We start from the raw sequence: 25,973 nt of genomic DNA on the forward strand, positions 1-25,973 counted from the left end.
AGACGTTTGAGATGGGCAGGGCATTTAGCACGTATGGGCAAATCCAGAAATGCATATAGAGTGTCAGTTGGGAGGCTGGAGGGAAAAAGACCTTTAGGGAGGCCGAGTCGTAGATGGGAAGATAATATTAAAATGGATTTGAGGGAGGTGGGATATGATGATAGAGAATGGATTAATCTTGCTCAGGATAGGGACCAATGGCGGGCTTATGTGAGGGCGGCAATGAACCTCCGGGTTCCTTAAAAGCCAGTAAGTAAGTAAGTAAGTAAGTATGGGTATAATGTCACTTAATACACAAATATTCAACTATAAGAATAAATACTGTCCAACTGAAAAAAAAATCTTCACAAATATTTATAATTAAAAAAATAACTATTAGGGTTTCAAAAACATTAAAATTTGCCCACTGATTTACATATAGTGCATATTAACCATGCCAATTTTTTATTTTCAAAGAGCCTATAGAGTCTGAGGAAAAAATGTTGAAATATAGTAAAATTATACTAGTGAAAGATGTATCTTCCCCACTCAAGTTGAAGTCTGTAAATCACAACCTATTGTAAAACTCTGTGGAAACTATAATCCTACCACTGACGATGTAGGCTGCATACATTGTATGATCTTTATTGCATAATTCCATTACAGGTTACACACAGAGAAAATGTTTATATAGTACAAATAATGATAATCAGAAAGTGCATAAGACACATGATACACATCAGTCTTTATACAAATGCAGGGCGCTCCCTCCACAACAGGGCTGGCAACCAAGTTCTGCGTCAATTGATGTCCTTCAATCAAACAGAAACAAATGTTGTCAGGAATGGAATGCAGACACAAGCTGTTGGAATGTCCGTGCATTGGTCCCCCCACACAACTCGTCCCCTCACCAAATGTAACAAACTTCTGTAAACTCGACATATAAAATGTATGAAAACCAGTACAAAAATTTAAAAACTTTACAAATATGTAACGAGTTGTGTGTCTCCACGCGTTCTGGAGGGAGGCCCTTGCCGGAGTATGTACAACACAATCTTCAGGCACACACAAACAGGTATGACGAAACCCTCGCAGTCACCGGGTGGTTATGTAACCAAGAGAAAAACCGAGTGTAAACTAGGTGAGAAACATACCCACTCTCTATTGTGTCTTCTTTCTCACACAATTTGCTAACTATGCTTTCATTTTATAATACTCAAATATAAATTCTTTATCTTTATACAATTAACACAGTTACACAGCAAATGCCGGTTGCCTTGGAGTGCAATAACCACCTATCTAACATTGACCACATATTAATAATAATGTGGCATCACTGGAAACAAGATTTGCAGAACAGATACACAGGTGCACCATTACTCGAACGGTTAGAGCGTAGGGTTTCCATGCCAGAGATCTGGGTTCAAATCGTGGCGAGTCTAAATGAAATCTGCGTTGGGACAGCTTTCCCCTTCTGTGATTTCACCATCAACTCATCATTGCCCCACGCGGAACAGCTCGGCCTTGCCAGGTGGCATTGTAACGTATCCTCTGATACGCGGTGGGGGCTTCATATCTGACCGGCCACTTGAGCTGAAAACAGAGTAAGAGAGAGAGAGAATGAGAGAAAGAACAAGCCACTCCCCTGCAACCGACAAGTGCTGCTTGGGGTGACAACCACCCGATGACAAGGTTTCAGCTTTGGTTTCGATACAAAGAGTGAGTATTGTCGCACGATTGACTACAAATATTGTACGTGCTTGCTTTGGCAGTCACAAAGATTATGTACACTGGCTCCCACCAAATGTTAAGCATCACACACACATGCAGACAAGCAGGGAGCACTTTCGTTGTGATGTCCGATCCCAAGCCCAGAATGTCTTGTAGAGTACAGAGTATTAGAGGAAGCTAGCACACCCCGCAGACAGCAACATACAATTCAGGCCACACAGAGATACCGGTACACATCATATGACAGACGTTATTTTTTCGTTCCCAAATAAGCAGAATCTTTTCTTTGTTAAGCAGTGGCAAGAACTTGATTGGGACATTGTTTCACGAAGTAATGCAGTATTAAAACCAGTCATAAGCAATAAATATAATAAATACTACTAATATGTCGAGGGCTACGCAAAAGCCTAGAAATGATCATAAATCTTGAAATATGATATTTTATTATAAAAGTTTAGTTTTATGACGTGGCTTGTTGGTTAATTTCTAAAACTGACAACTAAGACATTGGGTCAGTTGCATAATAATAAGTGAACTCTTTTAGAAATAAGATATAGTGTAGGGATTTCTATGCTAAAATTTATATTTTGTTATATTAGCTCTCCTAATTATTATAGAAGAAAATGTCAAAGTTTTTTGCAGAGAAAAAATTCTGCATCCTTTTGTTTTATTAAATTAATATTTTGAGTGTGTTTGAAATTAATTAAATTAAAAAGTAATTATAATTATCTTTAATTAAAAACTTAATTACAGTAGGTCATGGATAACTGATATTTGTGTTTAAAACGAAATAGTTTAGGATCCAACCAGTTATGATAAATTTAAAGGAGAAATAAATGAATGTGACATCAAAGTGAATTCATTTTTTACAGATTAACACTGAAAACACCAATGTTTACATTACTTCATGGTAAATTAGTAAATCACAATAAATGTTCAAATAGACCTCTATTTGCTGCTAAACAATAACCAAGTCTATTATAAAACTCTCGTCTGATATTTGCTAGCTGCACGTTTGATATCTTGTTGCATTCTCTACATCTACTGTTTTCAGTATACCATTTAATAATTTGAACTTTTTCTTTCATGAATACATTTTCTCAGATTAACAAATGAACTATAAACAACAATATCTTTGCATTCAATTGTTTTTACTAATCCATGGCCAACTATGATAAGCATGCATTAAAAATTATTGCAGTTTCTGTGGCAGGAGTATTTTGTATTATTTTTTACATATTTTATTCCCAGCCAGAAATTGTTTCTAAAGGTACCGGTATGTTTGGATGCAGAATTTTTTTCTCCACAAAAAACTGTAATAACATTTTCTTCTATAATAATTAGGGGGTGCTAATAAAATAAGATATAAATTTTAGCATTGAAATCCCTATGGTGCGTATTCCAGGTCACCACACTGTATATTACTTTCACGTTAATTTGAACTAGGTTTAAAAATAATTTTTAACACGTAAAAGTAATATGTATATTTCTTATTCCTAAGTGATATAGTGTTAAAATTTGTGTAATCAAGATGTATATGAACTCTTTCATTTGCAGGAATTTCAGTCATTACTTGGTGCCAACTGAATAACAATTAAAGTAATAACTTGCACTCTAGAATTTACAGAATACTGATCAGTTATTACTTTTTATTCAGTAAGCACTTATTTTTCCATTGAACACTTTAAATGTCTTCAATAAAGTTCAACAATTACTTGTGTGATCTAGTTAGCCTACACATTTTTAAGTTTGCTAAAGAGTTGATTAGCGTATTTCTTGTTAATTAGGTTGTAAAGGAAATGACATCTTTCCTACCTATACATTAGGAAAAAGGGTGCAAAAACAGAAGAGATAACAGTTCCAGTAATTCAAAGGAGCTTCTGAGATTTGAAAGAGGAAGTGTCAACTTTTTAAAAGACCATTTTCTACCTGACACTAATGAAACAACAGGTGAAGTATTAAGTTAACAGTGGAAAATGAGTCTTCTTTTCACGTTATTTAGCAAGGCTATCTATACCCTTTTGAGTCATGAGAGTATAGTATACTATACCATACTTCATATATGATTGTGATATATATGTGCAGAAACCCGAAGTATAGTATAATATACCTGCATTTCTGCCCTAACTGTAACCTGTAGAACTTTTTCAGAATTTTTCAAGTAAATGACTTTTTTTAAAGTGCAGAATTATATTGAACTTATAAATAAAACAACAAATGTCTCAGGACTCAGGAGGATACTATATCAGATCTAAATGTAGGTATTTGCTCATTTTTATTCGGAAAAAAACTAAGAATTTTCTAGGCACACTACTATTTATCAGTAAAAGCAAACTTTTATTCAATTGAAAATCAGTGATTGCTTTTACTGATCAGCAATAACTTTCAGTGCTAAGTAATCACTTACAAGATTTTATTGACTTTTATTCAACTGAGGCACTATCTCTTCTATACTGGCTTCAACTAATTTTACACAAATTTTAAATTTATGCACCTCTTACATATTGGTGAAAATCGTTAAGCAAAGAAGATTATGAACCAGAGAGATATGAATTCAATGTTTCTACATTCCTTCACTCTTTCTATAAGGTGTCTCCAAAATAGTTACCATGGTGATATCTATAACAAGAGTTGAGAATGATGAAATGGCGGGCCTGAATATAAAATTTTGCTTTCATTTTTATTTATAGAGAAAGTTATCTCTTATATTATAAGAATCCACTGCCCTTAGTCTGGTTTGAATTAGCGAAACATGGTAACAATTATATCACATTGTTACGGTATTTAAACTCTAAAATCAGGGTTTGTTCAAATAAAGTTACAGATTTCTTACAAGTTTATTCCACTGAAAGGAAATGACTCACTGCTAGGTAATATTATATGAAAACTTTTCTTAATTTACCCCAGAAACTAAAAACCGGAATCATTTAGTTTGCAAATACAGGTTCTTGCCAATACATTTAATTAAAATTTGTTACCTACCACATGGGAGTCTTATTTGGTCCCTTTTGCACTTCAGAGTGTTGCTGCTGTCTGCATAAGCAGGGTGTAGCTGTTATGTGAGATCTGTGATCATTATGTAAGATATAGCAGCACCTAAGGCTTTCAGAGGAAATCCTAGGGGAACAGGAATTATTGATACTTGGACCAATGGTCGCTATTTGAGATCTGAGAAGGGAAGATCGAGGTCGGGAAACGTAATATCCTAATAAAACCCACACCAAATTATAAAATTTGAAGAGAAAATTACAAAACACGAAGTTAGAGGCATGTATGGTCAGCCATTTAAAAAACAAAAGTTTTTATGAAGGTGTCACCATTAGTTCGCTTGACTACAAATAAAAAGTGGCATCGATATCACGAGTAGCTGCATTTGGGATGTTAATATGCATTGTGTTCTGGATTAGAATCTCTCTTCTTAAAACCTTCAATTTCTTGCTTTTGATTTGCTTCATAACACTTGCAATATTTAAAATACAATAAAAGTTTAAAACTTTAAAACTTCATAGTGTTAAAATACGAGTATGTTTAAAAAGGTCATATACCTTAAATATGCAGCTTCGAAATTATTTGCTTCGTTGTTAGAGGTCTTATTAGTAAAGGATTTTTAGAAAGTAAGAAATAACAATTTTTTTTTATACACAGTTTTAAAAATGTTGGCACTGACATATTACACAATAAATGCGATCTTTTGCATCACTACCAATTGCCATAACTATGTTGTAGACATTGTAGGTGTCCACCATTTTGTTTTGTACAAGTAAGCAGCCTCTCTTCAATGCTGTACACAGCAGCACTGGAGTTCGTGTTCTGGAATATCTGCCATAGCATGTACGATGGAGTTCAATTCATCAATTGTCTTAGGTTTTCTCAAGAACATACTTTCCTTCAGACAGCCCAACAACCAATAATCTGCTGGGTTAATATCTGGCGATCTTGCAGGCCAAATTACAAGAAAGTGCCTACTGATAACAAGACCATCAGAACAATCAGAAACAAACGAACTCGTTGTCATAGTGATGGAAAAAAAATTCAATTTGTTGTGTAATATGCCAGTGCTAGAATTGTGTAGAAAATATGAGCAATTAAATTCAGCTCTTACTTTTGAAAAACCTTATATTTAAGGTTTATTACCTTTTTAAATATATTTTAACACTATGAAGTTTTAAAGATTTTAAAAATTTTAAACTGTTGCCATATTTTAAGAAACTTAAACCTTTCTGTACCTCTCTCTTCTTTTTCAAATCATTTCCTATATTGTTCTGATACATTTTGTATTATGTTTTATGTATGTTCAAACACAATTGCCAATATGAACCAAGCTACTGTCGGTGACACAGGAGAAGACGAGAGCGGACTGAGGAGGAAGGGATGTGAACAGATAACGTACGACAACACGTGCAATATTTGTACTGCAGTAAGCGGAAACATTAGGTCTCCTTCTGTTCAACTTAGCTTTAATTTCCGTAAGCATTGTTACTCATGTTTCCTGCACGAGTAATAACCCGGCTACTGGGATGCTTATCTGAGCAATGTTTATAATAATCAGCAGCGATAGTCAAGAAGGTCACATTCTTTCCGCTAGTCTTCTCCGGAGTAACAGACAGTATAAGATTCACTGCTTGGTATATGTTAAAAAAGTAACATGTTAGACATCCCCTTTAGACACTCTGAAGGTAGAGCTCCATGCTTTCATGCCCTCGACACTAGAATGAAATGGTGTGGTCAGTAACATACATTGGCAACCTTTTATCACTCAATTCGACAGGATACTGAGTGAATCCCCGAGGCTGTTCTCGAAGTTCTGATAACGAGAAAAATCGCGTTACCACCCGGGATTGAATCTGGGACCTTCCAGTCTGTAGCCAGTTGCTTTATCATCTGAGTTAACTGCTGCCACATGTGGGTTTAAACTAATGTCAAATTTTATAAACTCGAGGTATAAAGCTAAATTTAAAACAAATACTGTGCAGAGATTTCAACCCAGGACATCATGTGCATTGGTATACTCTGATGTTAACCAGTCACCTACGGTGTTTGTTGACATAGGAGTTGCAATTTATAGGTACTATAATCAAGAAATCTAATTATAGCACCTTTATATAAACTCATTTCTTCGGAAGAATGGCTGACTACTAACATGTATAATCAATGTAATTGTGACCTGCTCTTCAAACCCTAATACATTTCCTTCAGTTGGTTCTGACGAATTTCAGCAAGCTGTTCTAAAGTGACAAAAAGGTTTTTTTTTTTAGTAGGTTATTTTACGACGCTTTATCAACAGCTTAAGTTATTTAGCGTCTGAATGAGATGAAGGTGATAGTGCCGGTGAAATGAGTCCGGGGTCCAACACCGAAAGTTACCCAGCATTTGTTCATATTGGGTTGAGGGAAAACCCCGGAAAAAACCTCAACCAGGTAACTTGCCCCGACCGGGAATCGAACCCGGGCCACCTGGTTTCGCGGCCAGACGCGCTGACCGTTACTCCACAGGTGTGGACCAAAAAGGTTTATAAATATTAAAATAACACTGAGTATGGTCAGAACAATGCAATTTATTGGCAGGTTGTTATTTTTTAAAATGACACATTTCAAGTTATCCCCTCGGTATCTTATTGTTTGTTGCAATATTACTCAGAAATTGTTCATGACATCTTGCAGTAAACGTGGGAGTTCTGCCTGTATCGTACTCTTCAGATCCTGGAAACAGTGTGGTCTGGTTTGAAACGCCCTTTCTTTTTTGAGGTTTCCCACAGAAGAAAATCAGCAGCTGTAAGGTCTGGGGATCGAGCCGGCCAGTTGACATCGCCAAACTGAGAACTTAAGTGTCCAGGGAAAAGATTTCTCAACAACCGCAGCGTGTCTTCGACAGTATGGGCCATAGCCCAGTCTTGTTGAAACCAAATGCCATCCCTGTTTAGTGAGTCTCTGAATAATGTCTGCAACATCTGCACGTACCTTTCACCATGCACTGTAATAACTCTCTCATTTTCATCTTGAAAAAAATGGAACCAACGATAACTCTAGCAGAAACAACACATCATAAGGTCATCTCTTTACTGTGTACTGACCGTTTATGCAGTGCTAAGACAAGGTTTCTTTTTCTTGACTCAAACCAGTTTTGTAGAACACTTTACCGACAGAATCATTATCAAGGGTGCGCCATATGTGGCTGTTCTACGCTACACCCATGATTACATGAGATGATGATGGTGACTTGTTGGGATGCTGCAGAGGAACCGGGGCTCCCAGAGAAAGATCATAGGCTTGCCCAACACATATTATAAATTGAGGTTATGTCGGGGATCGAACTCTGGTCCGCAGAATTGTAAAACTAGCTCTTTAGCCACTTAAAAAGTAATTAAAATAATAGTAGGTGCCAAATCTAAGGAATTAAAATTACTGATAAAGGTAAAGGTAAAAGGTAAAGGTATCCCCGTAACATGCTATGAAGGCACTTGGGGGGCATGGAGGTAGAGCCCCATGCTTTCCATGACCTCGGCACTAGAATGAGGTGGTGTGGTCGGCACCTCGCTCTGACCGCCTTTTACTCCCGGGGAAGACCCGGTACTCAATTTTATAGCAGGCTGAGTGAACCTCGGGGCCATTCTGAAAGTTTGGCAACGAGAAAAAATCCTGTCACCACCTGGGATCGAACCCCGGACCTTCCAGTCCGTAGCCAGCTGCTCTACCAACTGAGCTACCCGGCCGCATTACTGATAATAATAATAATAATAATAATAATAATAATAATAATAATAATGGACAAATATTAGTTTTATTTAAGTAGCAAATATTAATCAATAATAATTAATCAGTAAGATTGTAACAAACTGTAAGATACCGAGGTGATTACTTGAAATGTGTCATTTTCAAAAAATAATAACATGCCAATAAATTGCATTGTTCAAGCCATATCCTGTGTTATTTTGATATTTCTAAGCCTTATAGTCACTCTAGAACAGCATGCTGAAATTCGCCAGAACCAATTGCAGTTGCTATTAAACACGTTTCCAGATCGCGATCTCCCCTGTGAGGTCATTACATGACTGTATGAAACTTGATGTCTATGTGTGAGGCAGGTACTGGTCGGAGTCGCCACTCGACGCCATTGAAAAGTTGGCAGAGTCGCGGTCCTGTTTGTGCTGCAGCGGACTGTACTTGTGTGGGAAGGTGTGGTGGCCCCCTGACAGGCCGGCACTGGGCACCACCCCACTCGCGCAGTGGTGCAGCCGCTTCACGAACGGGTTGAACAGCCGCACGTGTGACGGGATCGTGGTGTGTTGGCGCGGAATGCTGGGGCCCCCCGTGGGGAGGGGCATGGTGGAGCAGTGCGGGTACACTGTCGCCACCTGCTGCGTGGGGTACAGGGGCAGGGTGGCAGCGGGATGGTCCGTGAACGAAGTCATTCGCATGTTCGTCGAGCGTCCGAACGGCTCGTCCGTGGTTTTGGGGCGCGCCTGCTTGCTGCGTCGGATCACCACAGTGCTCTCGGCTACAGTTGGCGGTGGCTGCACATTGCGTTGCAGCGAGAAGCTGCGCCACGCAGGAGGGGGCTGACGGGACGGCTCGGTCAGGTCGTCGGCACTCGTCGACCGCGGCTTGTGCGGCGTCTCTGAGCTCGAGTTGGAGTGCACACCACTAGAGGTCTCACTGTGGCAGGGTGGGGAGCCACCGGAGCTGTCCGAATCAGAACGCGGGGTGAGTTCGTCGTGTGGCATGCCAGAATCCGCACGCCGCAAGCAACGAGGCGTGTTGGTCACGGGCTGCAACACAAGTTGCACTCTCATTGCAAACAATGCTCTTGGCATCTCTCAGTTCGGATGCTGTTTTATGCCTCTAAGAAGTCCAATTACTTATAAAACTTATTTCATAGAGCAAAGTGGCACTCCTGTTTTATGCCTCTAGAAGCCAAGTTACTCATAATAATCAGAACCATTTCTTAGGGTGTCACTTATGTTCTCTCTAAAAGTCCATTCACTCATATCAAAGCTATTCATTACAGCCAGATGTCACTTTTGTGTTAGGTCTCTAAAATTTCCAATTATTCATATCAAATCTATTTCTAAGTCAGCTACCAGTTTTGCGTTATGTCTCTGAAAAATCCATTTACTCACATCAAATCTATTTCTGAGCCAGCTGCCAGTTCTGTGTTAAGTCTCTAAAAATCCTTTTACTCGTATGAAGTCTATACCTGAGCCAGCTACCAGTTATGTGTTATATCTTTAAAAAGTCAATTTACTCATATCAAATCTATTTCTGAGTCAGTTATCAGTTCTGTGTCATGTCTCTAAAAATCCATTTACTCATATGAAACTTATTTTTTGAGCCAGCTGTCAGTTCTGTGTTATGTCTCTAAAAAGTCAATTTACTCATATCAAATCTATTTCTGAGCCAGCTGCCAGTTCTGTGTTAAGTCTCTAAAAATCCTTTTACTCGTATGAAATCTATACCTGAGCCAGCTACCAGTTATGTGTTATATCTTTAAAAAGTCAATTTACTCATATCAAATCTATTTCTGAGTCAGTTATCAGTTCTGTGTCATGTCTCTAAAAATCCATTTACTCATATGAAACTTATTTTTTGAGCCAGCTGTCAGTTCTGTGTTATGTCTCTAAAAAAGTCAATTTACTCATATCAAATCTATTTCTGAGCCAGCTGCCAGTTCTGTGTTAAGTCTCTAAAAATCCTTTTACTCGTATGAAATCTATACCTGAGCCAGCTACCAGTTATGTGTTATATCTTTAAAAAGTCAATTTACTCATATCTAATCTATTTCTGAGTCAGTTATCAGTTCTGTGTCATGTCTCTAAAAATCCATTTACTCATATGAAACTTATTTTTTGAGCCAGCTGTCAGTTCTGTGTTATGTCTCTAAAAAGTCAATTTACTCATATCAAATCTATTTCTGAGCCAGCTGCCAGTTCTGTGTTAAGTCTCTAAAAATCCTTTTACTCGTATGAAATCTATACCTGAGCCAGCTACCAGTTATGTGTTATATCTTTAAAAAGTCAATTTACTCATATCAAATCTATTTCTGAGTCAGTTATCAGTTCTGTGTCATGTCTCTAAAAATCCATTTACTCATATGAAACTTATTTTTTGAGCCAGCTGTCAGTTCTGTGTTATGTCTCTAAAAAGTCAATTTACTCATATCAAATCTATTTCTGAGCCAGCTGCCAGTTCTGTGTTAAGTCTCTAAAAATCCATTTACTCGTATCAAATCTATACCGGTACCTGAACCATCTACCAGTTATGTGTTATGTCTTTAAAAGTCAATTTACTCATATCAAGTCTATTTCTGAGCCAACTGTCAGGCTGCGTTATGTCTCTAAAAGTCCAAAATTACTCATATCAAATCTATTTCTGAGCTGGCTGTCAGTTCTGTGTTACGTTTCTAAAAAGTCCAATTACTCATATAAAATCTATTTCTGAGCCAGCTGCCAGTTCTGTGTTAGGTATACGGTACCTATAAAAACATGAGATAACCTATAATATTACTTCCGTTGTTTGTCTGTGTGTTTCTACATCTAAATAAAATGATATTACTTCATTGGAAGTAAGCTGTAACTGAGCAGAAATTATGTGCTCGGAATAGTTGCAGAACTTTGTTCTATGCAATCCAATGTTTTTGTCTTAAAGAAAAGTTTAATCAAAAGGATTTCTACCCGTATCTTTGATTAGGGTTTACAGCTTTATGACATTAGCTTTATTTATTATAAACTTTCAATTACATAAACTTGACAATAAAAGTCGTTTTTGTTACTTCATGTGTAAGGTTGACCACTCCCATTTTGTCTTCTTACAACCAACGTTTATATTGCTATGATTACTCATAAAGCGTTTATTGCTGCACCACAATAAAACTTAAGTCCGAATCTACTGAAGTGATTGTATCACATTCTTGCTAATGTTTATATTATGTGACTACTGCTAAGTTTTCTCATAGTCCATTGGGTGTTGAGATTTCATTTCTGCGAAGTTTAGAAAACCACTTACAGGTTTCATATTCAGTATCATATATCGCAAAATCTGAAAAGGGTCACCTACCTTGTGGGTGTAATGGTTAGCTAAGAACAGCTGGTAACAAAGGATAATGGTTCAACTGTTTGGATTATCAAAAATGAAGGATCGGTTGGTAAACCAATTATAACAAACCAAATGTTTGGGCTAACCAGTGGTGGCATTCTAATTTTTTAATAACATGTTCCCTCCATTAATGACCACAAATTTCATAATTTAAATAGCCTATCACAAATTATATTAAATAAGTTAATGATAAGCGTCTACAAAACCGAAATTGCAATCCAACATGCTATTGCAGAATTATGTTTAGAGCAGTTTAAAACTCACAAATGCTGACACGCATCACAAAGAAGGTGAGTGTAGAATATTAGTAACATCAACTAGTCTTGAATATCTGACCACACCGACAAATTGTTTGAAACATCCGAAGACACATCTGCACATGCACTTATACCCTCTATGGTTACATCAAGTTTAATCAACTTTCCACTTCCCGAAACATCAACCACTACCACCACTACTAAAAAACTAGATCGAACCCTTTGATGCTTCCTTGCACTATAGTACTACAGTCCCAGCTTTCAATTAATACCCAAGTGATGTCAAAGACGATGCTTTTCTTTGAGGTTATGGTAAGAGTTTGTTTCAGATGTCACTCCAATTACAAGGAGCATATGTCTACCAATGACGTAGGTATTAGCATTTTTAATTGAAAAACCGATATCAACTCCACGTGCAGTATATTACAAGATTGTCATATCCAGATTGATTGATAAAGACAAAAAAGATTAGTAATTTAAATTTAAATTTTAATTAAAAGTCATCTTATACAGAGTGTTTCAACAAGAACTCCAGAACTAATAATGTGAATAACTGCAACAAAAACAAATAACAAAGCAGATAGCAGTACCACTAACCCAACAATAACAAGATATTGTTGGGACATTGCGCCATTGTCTTGTTGTTGGTTTGGCGGCATTGCTATGTATTCTGTTATCTGTTTTATTGCATTTATTCACATTATTAAATCTGGCGTTCTTGTTGGGATGCTCTTTAGTTTAAAATTTATTCACTATGGATGGTGGTGGTAGAAATCAATGTATTAATGTTGGTATCAAAATAACTGTAACTAGGAATAATCTTTACAACGAAAATGTGACAACACTGCTAGACATTGTAAGTATTGATGCATGCAAAAATTATATATCGAACACAAAGCCTGCAGCTAGGGGATTAATTCAACGATTTTGCTCTCTAAGAATATTATATAACAGACTTAAACAGAAGTGGAGCTTAAACGATACCAAAAAATGCTAACAGCCCAATGACCAATAATGCATTCAGTATTGTCAAGACTCTTGAAGAATAAATAATTCATTTAATTGAAATGGAATAACAATTGCACGACGTAGGTATTAAAAGAGGAAAAGAAAGTATCTCATTAAGGTGCTTAATAGTGTATTTTATAGTTGAATGTCTATTTATTTTTTTAATTATGTTTTTGAATATTACGTTTAACTGTTGTGTATGCGGTATTAGCATTGGAGCAGGAAGGGGTAGATGATTGCCTAAGTAATCACAGATACATTTCAAGCTTGCAGGCATTTCATATTTCTGTCCTGATTATCTGTACACTTGAACGGAAAATAACAGTATATGGTAATACTAAATATAATCACTTCGCGATGTATTGTTCATTCTGCATTGTTTACTGGGATATTAAAAAGGTGAAGAATTTCGTGTTGAATTAATGTTCTTCCTTTCTGTAAATGAGCTAATCTTTTAATACATATTATTTTAATGTACCGAAGTACATATGATATTTCTATGCAGATATTCTGCGTCATCATACGATGAAAGAGTAATAGAACAGAGAAAAATCCTCTCCGGTGCCGGGATTTGAACCTGGGTTTTCAGTTCTATGTGCTGACGCTTTATCCACTAAGCCACACCGGATTCCACCCCGCCGTCGGAAGAATCGTCTCAGTTTTAAGTTCCAACTCTTGGGTTCCCTCTAGTGGCCGCCCTCTGCACTACGTCATAGATATCTATGAACCTAGGACCGAAGTCCACACATGTGCTGAGGTGCACTCGTGATGAGTGACTAGTTGGCCGGGATCCGACGGAATAAGCGCAGTCTTAAATCACGAAGTGATTTACGCATATCATATATATTATTTTAATGTACCGAAGTACATATGATATTTCCATGCAGATATTCTGCGTCATCATAGGATGAAAGAGTAATAGAACAGAGAAAAATCCTCTCCAGCGCCGGGATTTGAACCCGGGTTTTCAGCTCTATGTGCTGACGCTTTATCCACTAAGCCACACCGGATTCCACCCCGGCGTCGGAAGAATCATCTCAGTTTTAAGTTCCAACTCTTGGGTTCCCTCTAGTGGACTTCGGTCCTAGGTTCATAGATATCTATGATGTAGTGCAGAGGGCGGCCACTAGAGGGAACCCAAGAGTTGGAACTTAAAACTGAGACGATTCTTCCGACGCCAGGGTGGAATCCAGTGTGGTTTAGTGGATAAAGCGTCAGCACGTAGAGCTGAAAACCCGGGTTCAAATCCCGGTGCCGGAGAGGATTTTTCTCCGTTCTATTACTCTTTCATCCTAATCTTTAAAAAGTTTAAAAATTTAACAACCAGTTCTACCAACTACAACAAATTGAAGAAGTTGTTTGATAGAAATGGTGAGAACCAAATGAATGACACCACCAAGGCTAACAAAGAATAAAGAGAAAGTTGTTTGGAGCAGACAAGAATAACATACAGTCGAACCTTCGTACAACGAAAACTGATATAATAATAAACCTTGTTGCAGTGATAAATTTGATTGCCTTCCGGCGTATTTCTTATATTGTCAATATATTTTATCCATAATTACAGCAGGAGTCAAATTTTGGAGAAACCCCAAAGGAACGCAGGTTTCTTGGTTTTCAAGTTCAGTATTTCACTTTTCACTTGGTGTTGCCTTCTCAGAGATGTCTTTCCGTTATTTCGTTTGCGCTTTTTTATACTTTTGTTGACAGATGTTGGCATTGTGTGCAAGGAATGTTACAATAGAACTCTACCTGCTTCAAGGAAGCATGACCCTTAACAGGATTTGCCTTTACTGCTACTGTCTTCTCGACTGCCTGGAGCCGTTCACATTCGAGTGTTAGTTGTTAATGATGACAAATGTAATACGATTTGACAAAATTAGTTTGGAGACTCAATTAGCTGCATTTACTGATTCAGATACGGGATTAAAGCAGGCTGAAGTAGGTAAAGGGTAGGTATGGGTTCGAGCAGTCAACACTCGCAATATTTATGAAGAAACACAAGGAAATAGCGGACAGTGTCGCAAGTGGTAAAATTAATCCTGAACAAAACTCCATTGTCACGTGTAGGCCTACTTTACCATAATATTAATACTGATTAAGGAAAAAGCGTTGCTGAATATCTTTTCTGATATTATAAAATTTTGAAACTTTGCAAAGAGCCTGAATAAGGGAAAATTTCTCAGATTTAAAAATTTCCCGAAATACAATTCAAAATATTCACTTCTTAGGTCGTTATGTGCTAGGTTTATTTCAATGTTTGGCTCGATATATACAGTATATGTGAGCAATTTCTTTCAAAAATGAAACACGTTGAATGTAAAGCGTGCTCCCAACTGACGGACCAACATTCATTTACAAATTGCAACTTATGCTGGAGAACCAGATTTCACTTCACTAATTAATGAGTTAATGACTGAATTTGGTATAATTTTCCTCTATTCAATACCTAATTCCCTCTTAACCCTTTCCTATCCAGTCCTCTGACTGAACTCTTACTTTCTTTGACCTGACGGCATTAGAGCATTCGAGGCCTAGGGGTTCATTTCCCTTTCCTTCCTCCTCTCTCTACTTTTCTGTTCCTAGTGCTGACCTGCTATGGCACTAAAATCGTCCTCCAGTGGCTTAAGAAGGGAAAGCTGGTGATCAACAAGATCTCCCAGCTAGGTCCAATGGACCCGTCAACCAACAGCAGGTGTGGTCTTCCAGACATTCCGGGGGTTGTGTGTGAATGAAGTAGCCACCAAAACGTTAAAATATGGTGTTCACTTAAATCGGCTACAACTTGCCATTTTCAATATTGGAGTGCAAGAGGTCAAATGACTTTATTGTCAAATGCCTGGCATTAGAAAACAACAACTTCACTAATTAAAACATCGGGATAGGCTGACGAGTAATTTCAAATCCATCAGGAGGATGCTAACACATCATATAGTTCGGTTACTTATTTCCACACTATACAGGCGAGGTTCAGTCCTCTCCTCCCACCAGCCTACTGCTTTATACCACCCTTCATCTTGCAAAGCGGGCTGTGTTTCATATGACGTCACCTACATTGACGTTCTGCCGACCTGATTTAGGCAATACAACAGTGAAGATGGAACCTGTAGTAATTTCAGACGTTCAAGAAATAAAATCTCAACACAGAGTTGAAATATTCAATGGGAAAGCCTTAACCTCGTGAGTCTAGGTTTCCTCACCTGCTGCGTTTCGGCAGTACTGCTATGCACCGTAACAGTAACAGGGGCAGTGGAAGGGGTGTCACAAGGGGTTGGGGGTGGGGGCAGGTCGTCTGTGCAGGGTTCAGGTGTGAGGAGGGGGCTGGGGTCCTCGTAGTCTCCCGGGGTGAGATCACGATTCGTGCGTGCATAAGTGATGGCGTCATCCCTCAGCGCGGAGTCCAGCAGCTGCAGGGGAGGATACACAGTTAGAGGTGTTAGCAGGACACTACAACTGTTAGAATACAGGGTTTAGTATTATTAAAAGAGGTAGCAAACCAAGAGCACTAAGTACCGAGGAAAAGTACTACCACAATGCAACCACAGGGTCATTAACCTTGTTCTCCTCAGACACAGTGTCGCAGGGGATCTCCCTCAGCGTCGCGTAGTCACCATCATCCTCTTCACTCTCGGCCAGCTGATCCAGCATTTTGTTGCCTTTATTAGCTCCCAGCAAGGTTTTTCCCTTCCTGAAATGGCATCGTCAACATTATGATAAAAACAGTAAGAACAACGCCTGTCACTGCTCTTTAGACTCAGTAGTTACCAAACTTTTTCAAGGTATGACCCAATTCTGGGCAAGACATTTGTTTGCAACCCCATCAAAAATCCGAATACCTGCAAAATCGAAAACAACGATAATTTTACTCAAACCAGTGGATGCCATCCAACTTCTAATATGCTGATAACTGAAAGATGAGAATTCAGAATATGCAAACCTATTTTCCAATTTTTTTTTGACTTCTTAGATTGGCCTTCCTTGCTGATATATTTTTCGAACATTTAAAACACTTTGAATAGTAATTTGCAAGGCCAAGATGTTGACATAATAACAGCCAGAGATAAAATCGAGTGATTTGTAAGGCAGCATGGGTTTTGGTCGACAAGAAGGAATTTGATTCATTCCAATGTATTAAAAAATTCGTGGAAAATTTATGATACAACAAATACTGAGTTTGTTTTTGCGGACAAACAATTAAGTTTGCACAGTTTTAAATAACATTCTTTTTTTTTTTTTTCAATATTTTTCAGAAGAAACTCAAAACAAAATAAATACAACGATACAAACGGAATTTGCTTTTTTTGACAACTGCGTTAAAAAGTGGCTGAAATTAAGTATTAAGAAAAGAATAATTGAAATATGTACCTACTGATGGAATATTGAAACTATACCATTTTCTTTTCTTGCACAGCTTCGAACAGTTTTGGATTAAAAGAATGAAAAAATACCTCAAGTTTATTATTATTCAAGCCTGCTTCACAGGAAGTTTCTACCTGAAAGCCAGATTTGCATTACATTTTTGATAGTATCTGCAAACTCGTATTTATGCAAAATAAATTTCTCGTTATGATTCCCATCGTAACAGAAGAGAAACATATCCTTAAAACTGAAAATGATACTAGCATGTGTACATTGAATATGGAGTTCAGATTTAAGAACTAGCCTACTTTTTATAAAAAACAGGCATAGTAATAACATGAATTACTTTTTACTTAACTACTGAAACAACATTGTTTATGTTCCTAAATACAATATAAATGTATGCTAATAACGGTTTTTTTATTTATTTTGTAAACCATCTCGCGATTCCCCTCTGCTCTTCACACAACCCCCACTTTGGGAATCACTGCTTTAGACAATTACAAGAAATATGTCAATCAAAACAGAATATGAAATGGAAGCTGCTATACTAGTACAGACTCTATATGACAATAAAATAAATACCAATGGTTTCACACTGCCAGTGACACAAGTCACATGAAAACTCAAAAGAAATTTTAAATGAGTTGCGTAATATTACAGAAACAAAAATATTATTGCAGATGATCACACTAACAAATAGGAAATCTGACATACCGGTACCACATCAAATAAAACAATAGCTTTAGCAACCATAAACGAAAGGTATCCAGAAGATGAATGGATGAACAAATATATAGATGGATCGCATGCAAACAAAAATGATGCAGAGGTAGGCACATATTGTACAGAATTACTAGCACAATATCTATCATTAGAAGGGAATTCAAAGAGGCGAGTTTTTTCTTCTAACATGAACATAAAATGAAGGGATGAGCGAACAGATCTTCAGCTGACGTATTAAAGAGTTTTACACATATTTCAATTATGATGAACGTTGCAGTACATTTTATAATTACACTGTAATAATAAAGGATTGAGAATTACACGCTAAGTGGAAAGTATTGAGTATATTTCCATCAAGGGAAATTAATTTACCTTAATAGTGTATAAAATAAAATATATCAGTCACTATGCTAATAAGTGATTAAATAATATGTCATTATGGAAAGTAAAGAAGGTAAACTACCGGTAACAGTACCATTAAGTTAATTATTAATGTCTGCTGATTCGTTGTGGTATCGGTATCAAAAGTCCAACACTGATCCGTGTGTTCCTATTTTTCCTCCCTGAAATCTGACAACCCTATTCGAACCCAAAAGAACTGTGTTTTTGTTTACGTGTATGTTTTTATAATCCGAATTTAGAGGTCGCTAAACTATGTTGTTCAAGTGTGTGTAGCCATCATTTGGAGCCCATTCTGAGAGGTCGTTGAATCATGGTTTTGTTCAAGTGTTTGTTTTGTAGTCTGCTTGTATTGAAAAGTTGCTAACTGCACTTTCGCTCAAGTGTGTATAATCTACGTTTGTAACCCATATTTAGAGGTTATTGAACTGTATTACCGTACGTGTTTTAACATGGTGATATGTTTATTCCGTTTCTAATAAACTCTATTTTTTTAATAACTAAACAAAAGAAGATAAAAACAAAATCAAGAACAGCTATCTAGAAAACTATATGAAAATACACAACAATACACAAGAACCACTAAGGACCAGTTCAGAACCCAACTCATGATATCGCTTAAAAACAATCCAGAAATAAAATATTTAATATTTATACAAATTATGTTCATTTATTTATTTTAAATTTGAGATATTATATTGTGTAATTTTATTTATGAAATCATTGCATGTTATTTTTAAACTAAAATGAAAGTTTTCAATCCTGTCAGCTGTTTTGAGGGCGGGGTGTCCATTTTATCTTCTTACCACACTGGAACGTACAGATATATAGCGCGAATTACATTTGTTGCCTGTGAAAGTGTGGTAAAGTGTTTTACAAGTTTCTAAAATGAATACTGTTGTGAAACTGAAAAATACAAACTTCTCTAGATTAACTATGGAAGAATAGTTTATTATTAAAAGCAATGGAAGACCTACGCCATAAAAGAAAGAGTACAGAGTAGTAATTGCAAAGGGAAGAAGGTGATTCGGAAATATAATATGGATGTTAATGAGAAAAATTTTGAATTTGTGGAAATGAAATTACAGATAGATTATTTTGCACGATGTATGAAGGTAGACTTAGTGCGCTGGCCATGCTATCTATTGAAAAGAAGCTCTTGAGAGAGAATTTCCCAAACTTAAATGAAGGCCAATAAGAATGAAGGGACGATAAACTTTTCACACAGGCATTTACACTATCAATTTTTTACTTTGTAAAATATTTAATAGCCAATAATACAGGAAATTTTAGGTACTGTATGCTTATTTAAATGTTTAGTAATATTTTACACACCCAAAACGAAAAGGCAGTCTGGGACTGGTCTGCATAGGAATTCTCTGTAATTTGAAGCCTTTGCATTTTTCCCAGTAATTTTTTTAAGTTAAGATGATGAATATACAAAGTAAAGGACAATGTTACCATGACATATTCACTGAAATCTCAATTCTATAAGAATGTTGCGCAAATCACTATGAATCCTAGGTGCACAGGTCTTATAATAATGATTAATAAAGTAAACACGGAAGGAACTATTCTCTCTTCAGTTGCTTCAAATTAAAACTGAAACCAGAAAGTTTGCAGGGCTATGTCTGGATATATTATTAGATATCAATGTGTTCTCACCTCGAAGAGTGGTTGTCATCGAAGGTCACCTTAGGCTTGCCACTCAACTTGCGATTCAACCATGTCAGTCGATCTGACATGGCATCAGGAGAGGTTTTTGGCGAGGGTGGCTTGGGGCGAAGCCAATATATCTGCTCTTCATTGTCTTCTGTGGGCACAGTGCTGCCACTTCCTGCAAAGGATTCTGCGTAAATTAACTTATCCTCTGTGTAAGAAAAACACATCTTAAACAGCTTCAGTTATGTAAAATATTGTTGTTTCTTTCCAGTGCCTCCATATGCTGTCAACTTAAACATTTTTGAAAATTTGCTAACCTGGAAGAGATGAATTCCATTTCTGATATTACACGAAAGGCATTATTATTATTATTATTATTATTATTATTATTATTATTATTATTATTATTATTATTATTATTATTTCATTCAGATTTCTGCCCATTAATTCTGGGTACAGTTATCAGAGAAAATGTGAATATTTTAATTGTCAAAATCTATATGCTAGACACCATGAACTAGATTATCTGTTTTTTTGTAAAGTCCTCAAAGGTGTTAATCCTGTGACTCCTTCTTAAACAATATTACCTTACGTATTCCAACAAAAGATATGAGAGCCCACAAACTTTTCTATATTAGAAATTCGAAATTTCTTTCACCAGTCTCCAGATGCATTATAAATGCTTACATGCATGGCTGCAAATTCGATCCCTTCAATGTATAGACTTAGTTTGCTCTTGGCAACGATTTATCATTTATGTATTCTTTTTGGCATTATACTCAATTATCATTGTCTCACAGTATTCTTAGTTATGTACTTTAAAGGCATCCATTATTTATCCATTCATCGTCATTATTGTAATTAATTGTAATTGTATTTTTTATGTGTAATAATTATTTTTGTATTATGTTTTTGTTATATTTGTGCTGAACTGTAATTGGCCACTGGCTATTGTACAGCACATTAAATATAAATAAATAAATAAATAAATAAATAAATAAAATTATTAGTATTATTATTATCATTATCATCATCATCATAATTATCATCATCATCATAATTATCATCATCATCATCATCATCACTGCTATTACGGTACTCTTATTTCAACTAGGTATCTCTTTTCTTTTCTTCTTGTATTAGCTTAATAGGTGCTTTATACTATTCTTTGATCCTGTTTATCCTCTATTAGACTTCAATGTAATTTGTATTATTTTTGCCATTGTATTTGTTGTACTTAGATGTGCTATCTGACAAGATGGAAGAGAAGGCCCTATGTTCTTAATCCTGCCAGATTAAATAAATAAAAGAATGAATAAATAAATAAATAAATGACTAAATGAATGAATAAATAAATGAATGAATGAACAAATGAATAAATAAATAAATTAATTGATTAAATAAATAAAATAAATAAATAAATAGTAATAATAATAATAATAATAATAATAATAATAATAATAATAACAACAACAATAATAATAATAAAATGTTTGATACTCTGTATCTCAAATTCAAGATTTGTAGTTAAGTTCTTCTTCAAGAGAACATCTTAAATGCAGTTACTTGTAGGATATTTAATAAAAAAAACTGTTACAATAGTATATGTTTACAGTCATAACCAAGGTCGGTGACTGTGATTGTAACTCACCGTGTGCCTGGGCCGCTGCCTTTGCCTTGCGTTCGAGGGCGGCACGCTGTATCACACTCATGATAGCCTTCTTCGGCGACGTATCTGCGATGGTGTAGGTCCTCCCATTGCCCACTACCAGAAGGGGCGAATCAGAGGCATCGTGGCGGGCTGAGATGAGATCAACATCCGTGACGAGTTTAACAGAACGTGCCGAACGAACGGTGGCACGCCCCACAGTCACCCGGAGCTTGAAGACCCAGCGCTGCTTGATGGTCAGCAGCAGCCACAGCAGGATCCACAGGAACAGGTGCAAGATGGCGCCCACGACTGTGGCGAGGATGGCTCCGTCCAACGAGCCGCGGTACAGCACCGTGTAGTCGAAGAGCAGCGGCGCGTTGCAGACGGCGAGGGCTAGCAGCACGCACAGGGCCGCGCAGTGCGTGAAGTAGCCCCAGCCCGCGCCGCCTCCGCCCAGCACCACCACACGGCGCTCCCGCTCCGCACGCAGGAAGGCGTTGAACCTCCCGTAGCCATACAGGTACAGCACTAGACTCGAAGCCAGGATCAGCATGTTGGACATCACGAACAGTGCCAGAGTGACATGCGAGTTCAGCAGGAAGGGCTCCTGGGTGTGATGTGGCAACGGTGGCAGTGCATCGGCTGCCCCCACCACCTGCACCTGTCAAACAAGACAATGTGTTGCCCAGTGGCGGCTCCTGCGTATTTCTTAAGAGGAGGAAAGAAGTTAACAGCACGAAATGACACCTTCTTGAATGAAACATGCAACAAATTAGCCAACATGCACACATGTAAGACCAGGTAGTGTTGGGGTTGGCCTTCCCTTCTGTATAGTATAACCTGTTCTTGTAAACTGAGTTTCCTAAATTTTCCATAATATATAATGTTTTCACTTCCATTCATTGTTGAATAATTGCACAAATTAACAATTACAAGGAAATTCACCTCGCAGCATTTTTCGAGCACACTACAGCATCACACGTGTGTTGGAAGATATAGCTACTAACACGTAATTGGAACTGCGGAAATGGGAATGGGAAATAATCTGAGGAAAGCGAGAACACTGCACCCACCCACGTGGTCTGTGTTGCCACATATACATTTTACAAGTTCAGTATCACATGCTTTTGAATAATCTCAGTTCTTGTAAAGTCATACTACCATTATTGTTCAAAGTTGCCAATGGCCAATTTTTTATGTTAAAAATAATGTAGTTTGGAGTACCTACTTTCAGTTTCAAATATATTTGTACAAAACTGACAACTTGGCTGTTGCCCTGTCTAGTACACAATGAATGTAAGTGAATTTCAGGGGCCAAAAAGATATGTGATACTAACATAGAACTACTTCCTCTTTGTTTTATGTAAACACGACTTTAACTTTCAATATCCTTGAAAGTTTCAAACCATAAATAGTAGCCTATATAAAGTTCAATGAATAATATTTTTGATTTATAATTTTAAAAAAAGTTCATATTGTGTCTTTCATAGCATTGTGTTAAAACTGTTTTATTGTGCCTTCTCCTAGATGTGTTATAGTCTGGTTGAATGCAAGATCGTTAGATGGCAGCGGTGCGAGCTTGCTGCACGACCAGTAGGTTTCTATTTCCCGCCCATGACTGATTCAGAGGAGGATCTCCTCCCTCTCCGTTCATTTACTTGCTTTAAAACTCTGCTTCTTTCTCTGGCCGCTAGCGCACTGTTGTCTATGTGTGTTAACTGCAGTAAAGGAGGAATGGATTGACTTTCCTCCACACAAACAATTCGCATCTTTCTCACAGTTTTCTAGCAGCACATGAGCGTGCATCGTTTAAAACTCGATCAACCGAGGTTTTCTTATAGCTGTGAACTTAAAAATTATCGAATCTTCCTTGAATTTTAAGGCACATATTTTATTTGGTATTTACTTTCAAAAGAAGAAAAATGTGAGGAGGACGTTCCTCCCTTCCCTCCCCCGAGGAACCGCCATTGGTGTTGCCCCTCAACATATTCATTCTGAATAATTGATTAAATGGCGATCTTACTCGTGTTAATTATGTAAGCATATGCGACTTACAGCTGTTTTGGTGCTATTCAACACCATCCTCAGAGGATACTAGATCTCGGCGCTATCTCAACTTCGCTGCCTGTTGTGTGGGTGCATTCGTGTGATGAAGAGTTGTGTCAAATAGTGTATATGTTCTGAAATTGATCTGTGTGTTGAGAATTTGACTGGGGTGTGTTTTAGTGTGTCTGTATATTTCATATTGTTCCAGTGTGTTGAGTTTTTGGGTTTTGGGTTGTATGTGTAGGATTTCCATGTCTGTATTTATGTTATTGTATGTGTGGTACAACCCAAAAACCAAAAACTCAACACACTAGAACAATATGAAATATACAGACACACTAAAACACATCCCAGTCATATTCTCAAAACATAGATCAATTTCAGAACACACAGACTATTTGACACAACTCTTCATCACACGAACACACCCACACACAGGCAGCGAAGTTGAGATAGTGCCTAGATCTAGTAGGCTCTGAGGAGATTGTCGAATAGCACCGAAACAGCTGTAAGCCACACATGCTTACATAATTAACACGAGTAAGATCGCCATTTAATTAATTATTTATATTCAAGTGTTAAAAGTAGTGTACGAAAGATTCAACATGGATATTCATTCTGCTGGAATTCCCATCTTGACTACGTCTCAAACAAACTAAACAAAATTTGTCATGCTATAAGATGTTTAAAGCAAGCTTTTGATTATACAAATTTGTTAAATATATCGACCCTCCCAAGTACTAACATTGTAACTCATTTTTTACATTTTTCAGGAGATGAAAATGAAGTTCTAAAATGATCGTGTAAATTAGTGTATACAAAAATGTAGAGTAACAATAAGATTTTACATACAATTGGGAAGGTTTAGAGCTATACAATGATAGTACTGGGAGAAAAAGAAACAATTTAAGACCATATTAACTAGGACAACTCAAAACCATAAAAAATTGAGTTACAATGTTAGTACTTGAGAGGGTCGATATATTTTGCATATGTTCAGTCTGTCTTATCTTATAATAATACAATACTCTGGGGCAATGTACGAGAAGAAAAAGTACCCATCAGTACTTGGAACAATTTTCTGTGCTTCATGTAATAGAAAATTATAATTTTTCGGTAATTGATTAACTAGCGTCGAGATGACGCCAAGATCTAGTAGGCTCTGAGGACGGTGTGATGAAGCACCGAAACAGCTGTAAGCTGCACAGACTTACATAATTAACACGAGTAAGTCCGCTAGTTAATCAATTATTTATATTCAAGTGTTAAAAGTAGTGTACGCAAGATTCAAAATGAATCATTTTTCGTCTACTTTCATACCTTATACAGAACACAGACGCCTGCGAAAGCCAGAAGACTCTGTAATCCATTGGCGAGGAGCTGCAGTGAGAACAGAGCAGCGAAGCCCTTGTTTGTGTTCCAGAAGACTGCAGGATAGCGCACTGCGTACACGAGCAGGGCCAGGGCATAGTTGACGAACTCTGCAGACACAGGACCACCCCATTCGTCTGCTTCGAGGTCGGACGACACAAGTTCCTATAGGAACACACAAGTTGATCAGAAGCTGTCTTGCAATCCACGGATATAATTAAATATTCATTGAAATACAGTTAACAATGATTCACAGAAAATAGAAAATAGTGTAAAAAATTTGGGAAAACAATTTTAGTTGTATCTTTGGCATGTGTTATTAAAATCTTTTACTTTTCTGGTAATGACAATTAATAATAATAATAATAATAATAATAATAATAATAATAATAATAATAATAATAATAATAATAATAATAATAATAATATAGTTCATACTAAACTTAAACGTGTAAAAACTTACTTGAAATGTTGCATTAAGAAACAACAGTGCATAATTGGAGAGTAGTTAAGCTACCATCCTCCCTGAATCTCTACCCTTATCACGTGATATGCGAAATAAGGTCATGGTCACAAAGAGCAGCGTCAACAGAGTAAGCACTAACTAGTCACGACTGGAGACTACTTAATTTTTTATAATCTTTTATTACTTAAGCTTCAATTTCGCAATCTTACAGTTAATATAAACAGCTTATT

The 25,973-nt window shown here is 36.9% G+C and overlaps 1 protein-coding gene and 1 non-coding gene across 5 annotated transcripts in view; both read right to left on the reverse strand.

Annotated features, from left to right (window-relative positions):
- Positions 1–608: 608 nt before the first annotated feature.
- The window catches only part of LOC138711083 (protein tincar-like), a 226,106-nt gene continuing 200,741 nt past the window's right edge, over positions 609–25,973 (reverse strand). The window contains exons 6-12 of one of the 4 annotated variants that reach the window (XR_011335346.1): positions 25,227–25,442; positions 21,861–22,521; positions 20,213–20,384; positions 16,619–16,751; positions 16,264–16,470; positions 5,900–9,475; positions 609–5,865 (exon numbers count right to left, since the gene is read on the reverse strand). Coding sequence is in view for 3 of the 4 variants with exons in the window: in XM_069842398.1 (XP_069698499.1) it covers positions 8,777–9,475; positions 16,264–16,470; positions 16,619–16,751; positions 20,213–20,384; positions 21,861–22,521; positions 25,227–25,442 (2,088 nt within the window). In the remaining variant the exon portion in view is untranslated. Of the gene's footprint in view, positions 9,476–16,263; positions 16,471–16,618; positions 16,752–20,212; positions 20,385–21,860; positions 22,522–25,226; positions 25,443–25,973 lie in introns of all 4 variants that reach the window. The other 3 variants (XM_069842400.1, XM_069842398.1, XM_069842399.1) reach the window with 3 other exon arrangements.
- TRNAY-AUA (transfer RNA tyrosine (anticodon AUA)) lies at positions 14,002–14,073 on the reverse strand. Its single transcript has one exon. It is a non-coding gene; the product is annotated as a tRNA-Tyr (tRNA).

This window comes from Periplaneta americana, chromosome 12 (assembly GCF_040183065.1).
Source record: "Periplaneta americana isolate PAMFEO1 chromosome 12, P.americana_PAMFEO1_priV1, whole genome shotgun sequence".
NCBI classification, from domain to species: domain Eukaryota; kingdom Metazoa; phylum Arthropoda; class Insecta; order Blattodea; family Blattidae; genus Periplaneta; species Periplaneta americana.